We start from the raw sequence: 10,825 nt of genomic DNA on the forward strand, positions 1-10,825 counted from the left end.
CAGACGGCTGTCTCTAAGCAACTAGGAGTCTCCCTAGCCACCTGCGGGAATCTGGAGGCCAAGTGGAAAATCCCGGTAGGCCTCAAGTAACTATTAATGAGCTTAATTGGCTACTTGCCATGTGATGGTGGGTGTCTCACCCGCCTTTGCAAAAGTGGCCTGGGGGCGGCAGTAGTTTGTGGCGGGGGGGGGGGCAGGTAATTGATGGCCAGTGGCAGTATTTCTCGTGCCCACCTGTTTCCATCTGTTTTGGAGCCACTGCAGTTTGTTATTTTTATAAATGACCTGGAGGAGGGCGTAGAAGGATGGGTGAGTAAATTTGTGGATGACATTAAAGTCGGTGGAGTTGTGGACAGTGCGGAAGGATGTTATAAGTTACAGAGGGACATAGATAAGCTGCAGTGCTGGGCTGAGAGGTGGCAAATGGAGTTTAATGCAGAAAAGTGTGAGGTGATTCATTTTGGAAGGAGTAACAGGAATACAGAGTACTGGGCTAATGGTAAGATTCTTGGTAGTGTGGATGAGCAGAGATCTCGGTGTCCATGTACATAGATCCCTGAAAGTTGCCACCCAGGTTGATAGGGTTGTCAAGAAGGTGTACGGTGTGTTAGCTTTTATTGGTAGAGGGATTGAGTTTTGGAGCCATGAGGTCATGTTGCAGCTGTACAAAACTCTGGTGAGGCTGCATTTGGAGTATTGCGTGCAGTTCTGGTTGCCGCATTCTAGGAAGGATGTGGAAGCATTGGAAAGGGTGCAGAGGAGATTTACCAGGATGTTGCCTGGTATGGAGGGAAGATCTTATGAGGAAAGGCTGAGGGACTTGAGGCTGTTTTCGTTAGAGAGAAGAAGGTTAAGAGGTGACTTAATAGAAGCATACAAGATGATCAGAGGATTAGATAGGGTGGACAGTGAGAGCCTTTTTCCTCGGATGGTGATGGCTAGCACGAGGGGGCATAGCTTTAAATTGAGGAGAGATAGATATAAGACAGATGTCAGAGGTAGGTTCTTTACTCAGAGTAGTAGGGGCGTGGAATGCCCTGCCTGCAACAGTAGTGGACTCGCCAACATTAAGGACATTTAAATGGTCATTGGATAGACATATGGACGATAAGGGAATAGTGTAGGTGGGCTTTAGATTGGTTTCACAGGTCGGTGCAACATCGAGGGCCGAAGGGCCTGTACTGCGCTGTAATGTTCTATTGAAACCCTGGTGGCGGGGGGGGGGGGCACCAATATTTACCTTCCTTACTTGAAGACTCCTTAAAGCGTCACCCAGCTGAATTTCCCTCAACCCAGTGCAGTGTTTGATTATGCCAGTCTGGGAGCTGATCTATGCTTCCTGTGCTTGATCAGCTAAGCCTGGGCACAGACTCTGAGCAAAGTCAAGAGATGCCACAGAAGCCAAGTGGTGAGCAAGAGCATGTGGCCATTTCGCGATTACCGAGATATTTTAGAACTCTTGTAAATAAGCCTGCTGCCCACTTGAAACTCGTGTCATCCCCACATTGCTTGGAGATATACAAAATATACAACGCACGACATCAAGCACAGAACTGACTCAAGCTTTTCAATGGAGGAAACAGGCACCGATGAATGATTTTTAAAAATACTTAATGGGAGATGCTATTCATCACTATGGCCAACTCTCTCTAATGTTCTCCCACAATGACATTCTTTAAATTAACGGGGAAGTGTGTGAGCAACGAGAAATTTAAATCATTTTAATGAGCATATAGAATTTACAGTGCAGAAGAAGGCCTTTCGGCCCATCAAGTCTACACGGGCTCCTGAAAAGAGCACCCCACCCAAGCTCACACCTCCACCCCATCCCCGCAACCCCACCTAAACGTTTTTGGACACCAAGGACAATTTAGCACGGCCAATCCACCTAACACAGTTGACTTCTCAATTGTTCACTGGAGTGCCTTGGGAAGACCCTCAATTGTATCGCCCCCTTCCCGGCACAAAGAGGGATAGGGAACAAAGACAGAATAAAAGCCAAACATTCCTGGAGATACAAAATTAAAGAGACACTGCTGGATAAACTCAGCCTGTCTGGCAGAGTTTGTGGAGAGGGAAACAGCAGAGTTAACGTCGAGTCCAATAGGACGCCTCTCCAGTTCCGACACAGATATTGGACTCGAAACGAGAACGCCGTTTCTCTCTCCGTAGTTTCCGTCTCAACTGCGGAGCTTTTCCGGAACTTTATACTTCCCAACATTTTTTTTTAAAACAGGAAAGACGACCCGACGCAGAGAATGAACGAACAATGCCCCCTCAGGGTGCCGAGGGTTCGATCCCAGCCCCGTGTCACTGATCGTGGGGAGTTTGGACCGGGTTCGATCCCAGCCCCGTGTCTGCGTGGGTCTCAACCCCACAACCCAAAAAGATGTGCAGAGTAGGTGGATTGGCCACGCTAAATTGCCCCTTAATTTGTTTTTATTTTAAACACGCTCAAGATCATGTCTGACTGCAAAGTTTGCTCACAGTCCCTCCGCAAGTGAAAAATAACCAGTACGCCTGGAAATGGATATTCATAAAATAGCACCGGCGGGGGGAGGTAGAAAGAGGAGCGAGAGTAACTCAATACTGTAAGTAACTCAATCATCATGCCCAATTGAAGCTTTCCCTTTTTTCTTGCTAAATAAATGGGGAAATTTAATATTGCCTGTTTGGCAAGCAACTGCTGTGGCTAACCTCACTGTACATGGAAACTTAATAGCCCAATTAAACTTTTAAAATAAGAGGCACAGGAGACAAAGGCAATGGCGAGTGTGAAGCAGAATCGACTGGAAACAGCTGAGAGTGCAGCAAGCAAAATCGATTTAATTATTGCAAAAGGGGGAGCTTGGCACCAAATTAGTGACGGGCGATTGGGACCTCTCTCCCTGCTCAGCAGCGGAATCAGGGAGCGGACCAGGCAGGGTGGATTTGACGGACACACCAAGGCTTTCCTTCAGCGTCCAACCAGTTAGGTTTGCTGATCGGTCGGTTAATGGCACAGTCTGGATGGCCTATCCTCCGTGCAGGGAACGCGTTGGTCACCCTACAATTAGTCTCAGTGGCCCCGGTACGCGAGCTGAACGGAAGTAACCGGCACAGTTGTCGCCACGTTCCGGCGCCTGTTCGGGGGACGCCGGAACGGGAATTGAACCCGCTCTGCTGGCATTGTTGTGCATTACAAGCCAGCTGTTTAGCCCACTGTGCTAAACCAGCCCACGGGCGCTCGGGTAAAGAGAGTGGAGGGCAACAGCCGGCAACACTGAAAACTGTACCTCGGCAGGAACACCCCTCGAGAAGGTGGGGTAATGGGGTGGAGGAAGGGGGAGAACCTTCTAAAAATAACAAACTGCCTCATGGCAAACCGAAAGTAGTTTCATGGTGTCAAATCGCGGTTCAGCGGTTGCACTCTCACCTTAAGGTCATGGGTTACCCTCAAGTTCATGGGCTCAAATTCCCCTTCCAAAGCCTCGAGCACATAATCCAGGCTGACTCTCCGCGCCCAGTGTGCGCTGCACTGTGTCGGAGGTGCTGTCATTCCATCGAGACATTGGACCGGGGTGGCGGGTGCCCCACCCGCCCTCCCAGGCGATCCCCCCCGCCCTGCGAGCAGGAGAACTCTCCCCAGCGGCCCAGGCAATTCCCACATCCAACACTCAAAAAAGGAAACCAGGCAGTCTGGTCATTTATCTCAATGTTGTTGATGGTGTCGTGCTGTGTAGAGAGCAGGAATCAGGGGCTGTGCTTCCGACAGAGACTTCAAAAGTACTTTGCTGGCTGTGAACTGCTTTGGGGATGCCACGAAAGGCGCGATATAAATTAATGCAAGGAATACTCAGGCAAGCCTTTTCTTCAGCCAAGGGCCCACCCTCTGACAGGCAGCACGCCGTCTCAAAAAAGCTTCTGCTGACAGATGCTGGCTAATTCAATTAAGAGCTAAGCAACTCGAACAGCACCTGCACATTCGCACAATCCAGTTAACGCGCTTGTTTTTGACAGGCCAAATATTGTTGGCACGAGGTGGTTGTAAATCTTTTGATACGCGTCCAAAACAAGGAGCTGTGCCAAGAAGCCCGCCTCTCTGAGTGTTCTTTGAAAGCTCAATTTGGTCTCCTGCCAAAGATCAGAGTTTCAATTTTCGTACTAACAGATGGCAGCTATTACAACGTCTAGTTTGTGGTACAGTTACACTAATAACCTCTCCACTTTGTCAAGAAAAATGCTACTTGCTATCTCTCATCGCTCTCGCTCCCCCGCCATCACCACACCCTTAAATGCTTAACCCATTGGAGACCAGCTTAACTCTCTACAGCACATCTTAAACACCCTTCGTTTCGGTGGAGCAACCTCCTCAGGGACGGACGTTCGAGATTGTGGAATTTCACATCCTTGCCATTAGGAGTTCTAGAAAGGGCTCTGACAAAATAAAGTGGAATTCTACCGCACCCAATCCAGTGCATGCTGACGTAACACAACACTTGGCCACCTCTTTGCAACACAGACATTGTAAGGGTTCAACTCTGCCAACTGCAATGAAATCAATGCATGGAATCGAGATGTCTTACCTGTTTGAACTGTTCGTCATAACCCCAATCGTGGTGGCTAGCGGGTGATTTTGATTGCGCTTGACTTGGCGAAATGGGCTGACTGCTACCTTGCCGCTGGGATTGTCCACTTACAGATGCATGATGGGCAGGGGGAGGTCTTTCAGTCTGCAGTACAGCAGCAGCCTGTTTCCTGAGATACTCTATGTCCTCCTCCTCCTCCTCTTCCTCCTCGTCTTCGTCCTCCTCGTTGAGGTCTCCCCTCGCCGCTTCTTCGTCCTCCAGCTCACTGGCGGGATCCTCCTCTTCGAAGGCGTCATCCTCTGCGTCAGAGTCCATGCTGCTCATGTCGGTCACCCGAGGGAGTCCAGGCCCAGCCGGCAACGGCCTGGCCAGGCCGGTGACCAGCGACCCCGGCGGAGATCTGGAGGAGGCGGCGGCCAGCGCAGCCTGCTGAGCGGCAAGCTGCTGAGCGTAGAAAATGTGGGCATTTCGGATCTCCCGGTCCTTCCTCTCCCTGCCCTCCATCTCCAGCCGGGCTTGCTGCTGTCTTTGCAAATGTTCCATCACAGCTTCCAACTTCATTCCCTGATGATGAAACTGAGAGTTTCCCGTCAGGACCAGGTTTAACTCTTCTCCGGTTGTCAAGCCAGGCTGCCAAACAAAAAACCAAAAGGGTGAAAATTAGCCACTCTTTGGCATCTTCGACAGTACCATTTATAAATAGACACTGCTGAAAGTAATGGGTGCCATTTGACACATTTCCTTCTTCACATTCACGCAACCATTGAATGCTTCAAATAGAGATCGTTTTTAATCCTTGTCCTGCGCTCTCCCCAATAGAGAAAAAGCTGGAACGCATCAAACATCTAACATCCCAATTCACCCTCAAATCACCTGTTGCACTCCCATGACAATTCGGAAACCAGTAAACTGTGGTTGAAAAGTGGAAATTCCACAGTTATGTATCTACTCTCCCCATGACACGTGGCCCGTCTCTGGCAACGTCAACATTTGTTGCACCTCGTGCTAAATGGCTCGCTTGGCCATTTCAAGAGGGAAGTCCAGAGTTCACCACACTGTCATGGGGTCTGGAGTCACGTGTTGGCCAACCAGACCGGATAAGGACAACAGATTCACTTCACTTCCTTAAAAAGGACATCATTGAAGCAGATGGGTTTTAAACGACAAGCGATGATAATGTCATGCTGACCATAGCGGATTCAGTTCCAGATTGTATTATTTAATTTTTAAAAATATATATTTTTATTCTCCTCCTTTTTCACATTTTCTCCCAAATTTGCACCCACCAACAATAAACAGTAAGCAGTAACAAATATGTCAATCCCCATATCAATAATAAAATCTCATCCTCCCACCAAACCCCCAGACAACTGCCCGCATTTAACATAAACAAATAACAAAAGAGAATCAGGAAGCACCCACAGTCGCCATTAACACAGTCCCCCCCTCCACCCAACCCCCCACAACTAATGTTCGATGTTATCCAATTCTCGAAAGTGCGTAATGAATAACGCCCATGAATTGTAGAACCCCTCCATCCGTCCCCTCAGTTCAAACTTAACCTTCTCAAGAATTCCAGGTTGTATTAATGGAGTTTAAGTTGCACCACGGAGTCCCTGGATTCAAGTCCAGCGACAGGACCACTATTCCGCTATCTCCCTTTAAATCGATCATGTGACCAAACTCGTATACCCTTCGGAAAGTGTTGCTTACATATTAGAACTTTTAAAATGAATCGTTTGTTAATTTGAATTGGATTTGAACCCGTGTTTCCAGGGCATTAGCTCGGGCCTCTGAATTATAAATCCAGTGACTTTGCCACATCGCCCTACCCAAGGGAAGAGCAATACATTGGAGGGAGGTCTGCACTCTATGTTGACTCCAATGACAACTGCCAGGCTCTGGAACTGCCAAAAATGTCACCCCCTCTATGGTGGGACCCTGAGCTAAAAGTAAAGTTAAAACAATCTGGGATACTGCGAACAGTTTGGGTACCCATACCAAGGAAATTATACTGACATTAGAGGCAGTCCAAAAGGTTCGCTAGGTTGGTCCTGGGTATGGAAGGATGTTCTTTTGAGGAGAGGTTGAGTACGCTGGGCCTGGATTCATTGGAGTTCAGGAGAGAGATAGGATTATTGAGATATATCGGATTCTCAGGGGTTTGACAGGGTCGATGCTGAGAGGTTGTTTCCCCTTGTGGGAGAATCTAGAACGAGAGGGCAGAATGTCAGAGTAAGGGGTCTGAAAATAACTTTCAGAGATGAGGAAGAATGTCTATCTGGTGTGTGGTTGGGAAGGGTGCTCTTTCCAAGAGCCAGTGCAGACTCGATGGGCCGAATGGCCTCCTTCTCCACTGCAAATTCTATATATAATCTCTGCGGAATTCTTAACGCAGAGGGCTGTAAGAGGTTGGGTCATCAAGTTATGTTCCTGGCTGAGTTAAGGGGCAGTACGGCAGTGCAGTGGTTAGCACTGCTGCCTCACGGCACCTAGGTCCCAGGTTCGATCCCGGCTCTGGGTGTTCGATCCCGGCTCTGGGTCACTGCCCGTGTGGAGTTTGCACATTCTCCCCGTGTTTGCGTGGGTTTCGCCCCCACAACCCAAAGATGTGCAGGTTAGGTGGATTGGCCACGCTAAATTGCCCCTTAATTGGAAAACAAAAAATGAATTGTGTACTCTAAATTAATTATTTTTTTTTTTTAAAAAGGATGAGATGGGTAGCTTTTTAATCAGCAAGGGAATGAAGGGTTTGGGGGATAAAGTGGGAAAGTGGAGCAGAGGATTATCACATCAGATTAGTCACAATCTCATTAAATGGCACAGCAGACTCGATGGGCTGAATGGCCTACCTCTGCTCCTGCGTCTCATGGCCCAATCGTACGCCTGCTTTCAGATTCTGCTGTGTAGATGCGGCATAACAAAGTGACAGAATGTAGCGGAGGTCCTGTTAACAATTTGACATTGAAGCTCACTGACCACATAACAAGCTTTTATCAAAACTGGAATGTGTGGTCACTATTCAACTACCTAGAAAGCTTTTTAGGGCTACTTAGGTGCATGGTATGGAATCCCGAGGGTCACAGCAGCTGAAATCAATGTTCCCATTAACCCGCATGTTTCAAGCTCTTACATTACGGCAGTGACTGCACTGAAAAAGTGCTTAATAGGCTGTTAAGCACGAAGGGACATCCTGGGATTGCGAAAGGCACTATAGGATCAGACAAGTTCCCTCTTTTACAGACAGCCCCGCTTCCGATCAGATCGGTGCTCTATCCATTAAGGAGGCTCGTCAGCAACCAAAACGGGGGACGTTGATCCGGGAAGGCACTGGAACACATCCGAGGGGTTTCGTCGGGAATGTGCAGAGAAGAAGGCGAGGCTTCAGAGGGAGCGTGTAAACCTCCAATTAAATGGTTTCAAGAAGGAGATATATTTCTGATTAAAAACAGATTAAAGAGATGTGGGGAACAGGGAGGGAGGTGGATTTGAGACCAGGAAGAGATCAGCCACGATCTGATTGAATGGAGGAGCAGGCTCGAAGGGCAGAATTGCTGACTTCTGCTCCTAATTCCTATGTTCCCAAACAACTCATCTACCACCCCCAGCATTAACTGACCCGCCGGTGGCACAGTCTGCTGATCGCGCATTGACTGTCTCAGAACCCTTTGAGTGGGAGTCGAAGCAGGTCATCCCGAGGGACTGCCCAGGAGGAGGAGGGGTGCACTGTCCGGCTTGATTTCCACAGACCTACAACTTTGTACAACAACAGGGGCGGCCCGGCGGTTAGCACTGCTGCCTCACGGCACTGAGGACCCGGGGTCGATCTGTGTCTACGTGGGGCTGACCCCCACAACACAAAGATGTGCGGGGTAGATGGATTGGCCACACTAAATTGCCCCTTAATTGGAATAAAAAAATTGGGCACTTTAAATTTTGAAAAAAACTTTTGTACGACGACTGTTCCAGCTAAACCTGCCGAATTCTCAACATTTGAAAGATCCGCAACTTTATTTAAAATAAATTTAGAGTACCCAATTGCTTTTCCAATTAAGGGGCAATTTAGCATGGCCAATCCACCTACCCTGCACATCTTTGGGTTGTGGGAGCGTGACCCACGCAGATACGGGGAGAATGTGCAAACTCCACACGGACAGTGACCCAGGTCCGGGATTGAACCCTGGTCTTCGGTGCCGTGAGGCAGCAGTGCTAACCACCGTGCCGTCCTTAAAAGACCCGCAACTTGACGTTTTACTAGACTCCCATGAAATCAACAGAAGAGCGGGCGAGGCCATTTGGCCCATTGTTTTTCTGTGCCACTGCTTTCCCCTTTACTGCTCTGACCTGCTCCAACACAGTCCCTGCCCATTGCCCATTGAATAACCGTTAACATTTCAACTTGGTTTATTTCTCATCAATAAGATAACAAATACGACTGGTTATTACAATATAACTTGCTATCTTGATGTAGCCATATTGATAGTGATGAAATCACAAGGAGATAGTGGTGTTAATTAGTGAATGGTAGAACCCTCAAGAGTATTGATGTACAGTGAATGGTAGAACCCTCAAGAGCATTGACATTCAGAGAGATCTAGGAGTACAGGTCCACAGGTCACTGAAAGGGACAACACAGGTGAAGAAGGTAGTCAAGAAGGCATACTTGCCTTCATTGGCCGGGGCATTGAGTTTAAAAATTGGCAAGTCATGTTGCTGCTGTATAGAACGATAGTTAGGCCTCACTTGGAGTATAGTGTTCAATTCTGGCCACCACACTGCCAGAAGGATGTGGAGGCTTTAGAGAGGGTGCAGAAGAGATTTACCAGGATGTTGCCTGGTATGGAGGGCATTAGCTATGAGGAGCGGTTGAATAAACTTGGTTTGTTCTCACTGGAACGAAGAAGGTTGAGGGGCGACCTGATAAGAGGTCTACAAAATTATGAGGGGCATAGACAGAGTGGATATTCAGAGACTTTTTCCCCAGGGTAGAGGGGTCAATTACTAGGGGGCATAGGTTTAAGGTGCGACGGGCAAGGTTTAGAGGAGATGTGCGAGACAAGTATTTTTTACACAAAGGGTAGTGGGTGCCTGGAACTCGCTGCCGGAGGAGGTGGTGGAAGCAGGGACGATAGTGACGTTTAAGGGGCATCTTGACAAATACATGAATAGGATGGGAATAGAGGGATACGGACCCCGGAAGTGTAGAAGAGTTTAGTTTAGACGGGCAGCATGGTAGGCGCAGGCTTGGAGGGCCGAAGGGCCTGTTCTTGTGCTGTATTTTTCTTTGTTCTTTGTTGTGGTAACGTCATTGGCATAATCATCCAAAGCTCTGTGAACACCGGTTCAAATCCCATCTCAACAGCTGGAGGTACTAGAGTTCAATTCCTAAATCTGGAATTGAAAGCTAGACTCAGTAAGAGTGATAACTGTTGTAAAAATGGATCAGGTTTGGCAGCACGGTGGCGCAGTGGTTAGCATTGCTGCATCACGGCGCCGAGGTCCCAAGTTCGATCCCAGCCCTGGGTCACTGCCCGTGTGGAGTTTGCACATTCTCCCCGTGTTTGCGTGGGGTTCGCCCCCACAACCCAAAGATGTGCAGGGTAGGTGGATTGGCCACGCCAAACTGCCCCTTAATTGGAAAAAAATGAATTGGGTGCACAAAATTTTTTTAATAAAATAGATCGGGTTCACAAATGTCCTTTCGGGAAGGAAATCTGCCGTCCTTACCCGGTCTGGCCTACATGTGACTCCAGACGCACAGCAATGTGGTTGGCTCTCAATTGGCCTCAAACTGCCGAGCAAGTTGCTCAGTTAAGAGGGCAAATAGGGATGGGCAATAAATGCTAATAATGTTTTGCTATAATTCGATCACCGTTTGGGAGCATCACCAACAAGCTCAATATTTAATTGCTCAATTGCCCTTGTGAACATGGTGGCGGGCTGTTTTTTTGCTAACGGAGAGGCTTGCTAGGCCATTTCTGGGGACAGTTAGGGGTCAACCACTTGGGCAGAATAAGGACAATAGATTTCCTTCAATAATAGGGGCATTTGTGAACCAGGTGGATTTTTACATCAGTTCAAGAGCAAGTGCCACAATTAAATTTAAATTACCCTAGCTGCCCCGGCAGGATTCAAACTCACTTTTGGATCATTAGCCTGAATGACTAATCCAGTGACATAACCATGATGCTACCATTGCTGATGCAACAACCAGGGAATAAATAATTAAATGTAGATTTTCTACGAGCTCAAGCTGT

General features: G+C 48.1%; 1 protein-coding gene across 6 annotated transcripts in view; it reads right to left on the reverse strand.

Annotated features, from left to right (window-relative positions):
• Positions 1 to 10,825, reverse strand: part of LOC140404392 (AT-rich interactive domain-containing protein 3A-like) — a 231,627-nt gene that overhangs the window by 206,059 nt on the left and 14,743 nt on the right. For all 6 annotated transcript variants that reach the window (XM_072492848.1, XM_072492851.1, XM_072492847.1 and 3 more), the window contains exon 2: positions 4,566 to 5,198. In XM_072492848.1, the coding sequence (XP_072348949.1) occupies positions 4,566 to 5,129 (564 nt within the window). In that variant the 5' untranslated portion in view covers positions 5,130 to 5,198. The remainder of the gene's footprint in view (positions 1 to 4,565; positions 5,199 to 10,825) is intronic.

Source organism: Scyliorhinus torazame, chromosome 30 (genome assembly GCF_047496885.1).
Source record: "Scyliorhinus torazame isolate Kashiwa2021f chromosome 30, sScyTor2.1, whole genome shotgun sequence".
Classification (NCBI taxonomy): Eukaryota; Metazoa; Chordata; class Chondrichthyes; order Carcharhiniformes; family Scyliorhinidae; genus Scyliorhinus; species Scyliorhinus torazame.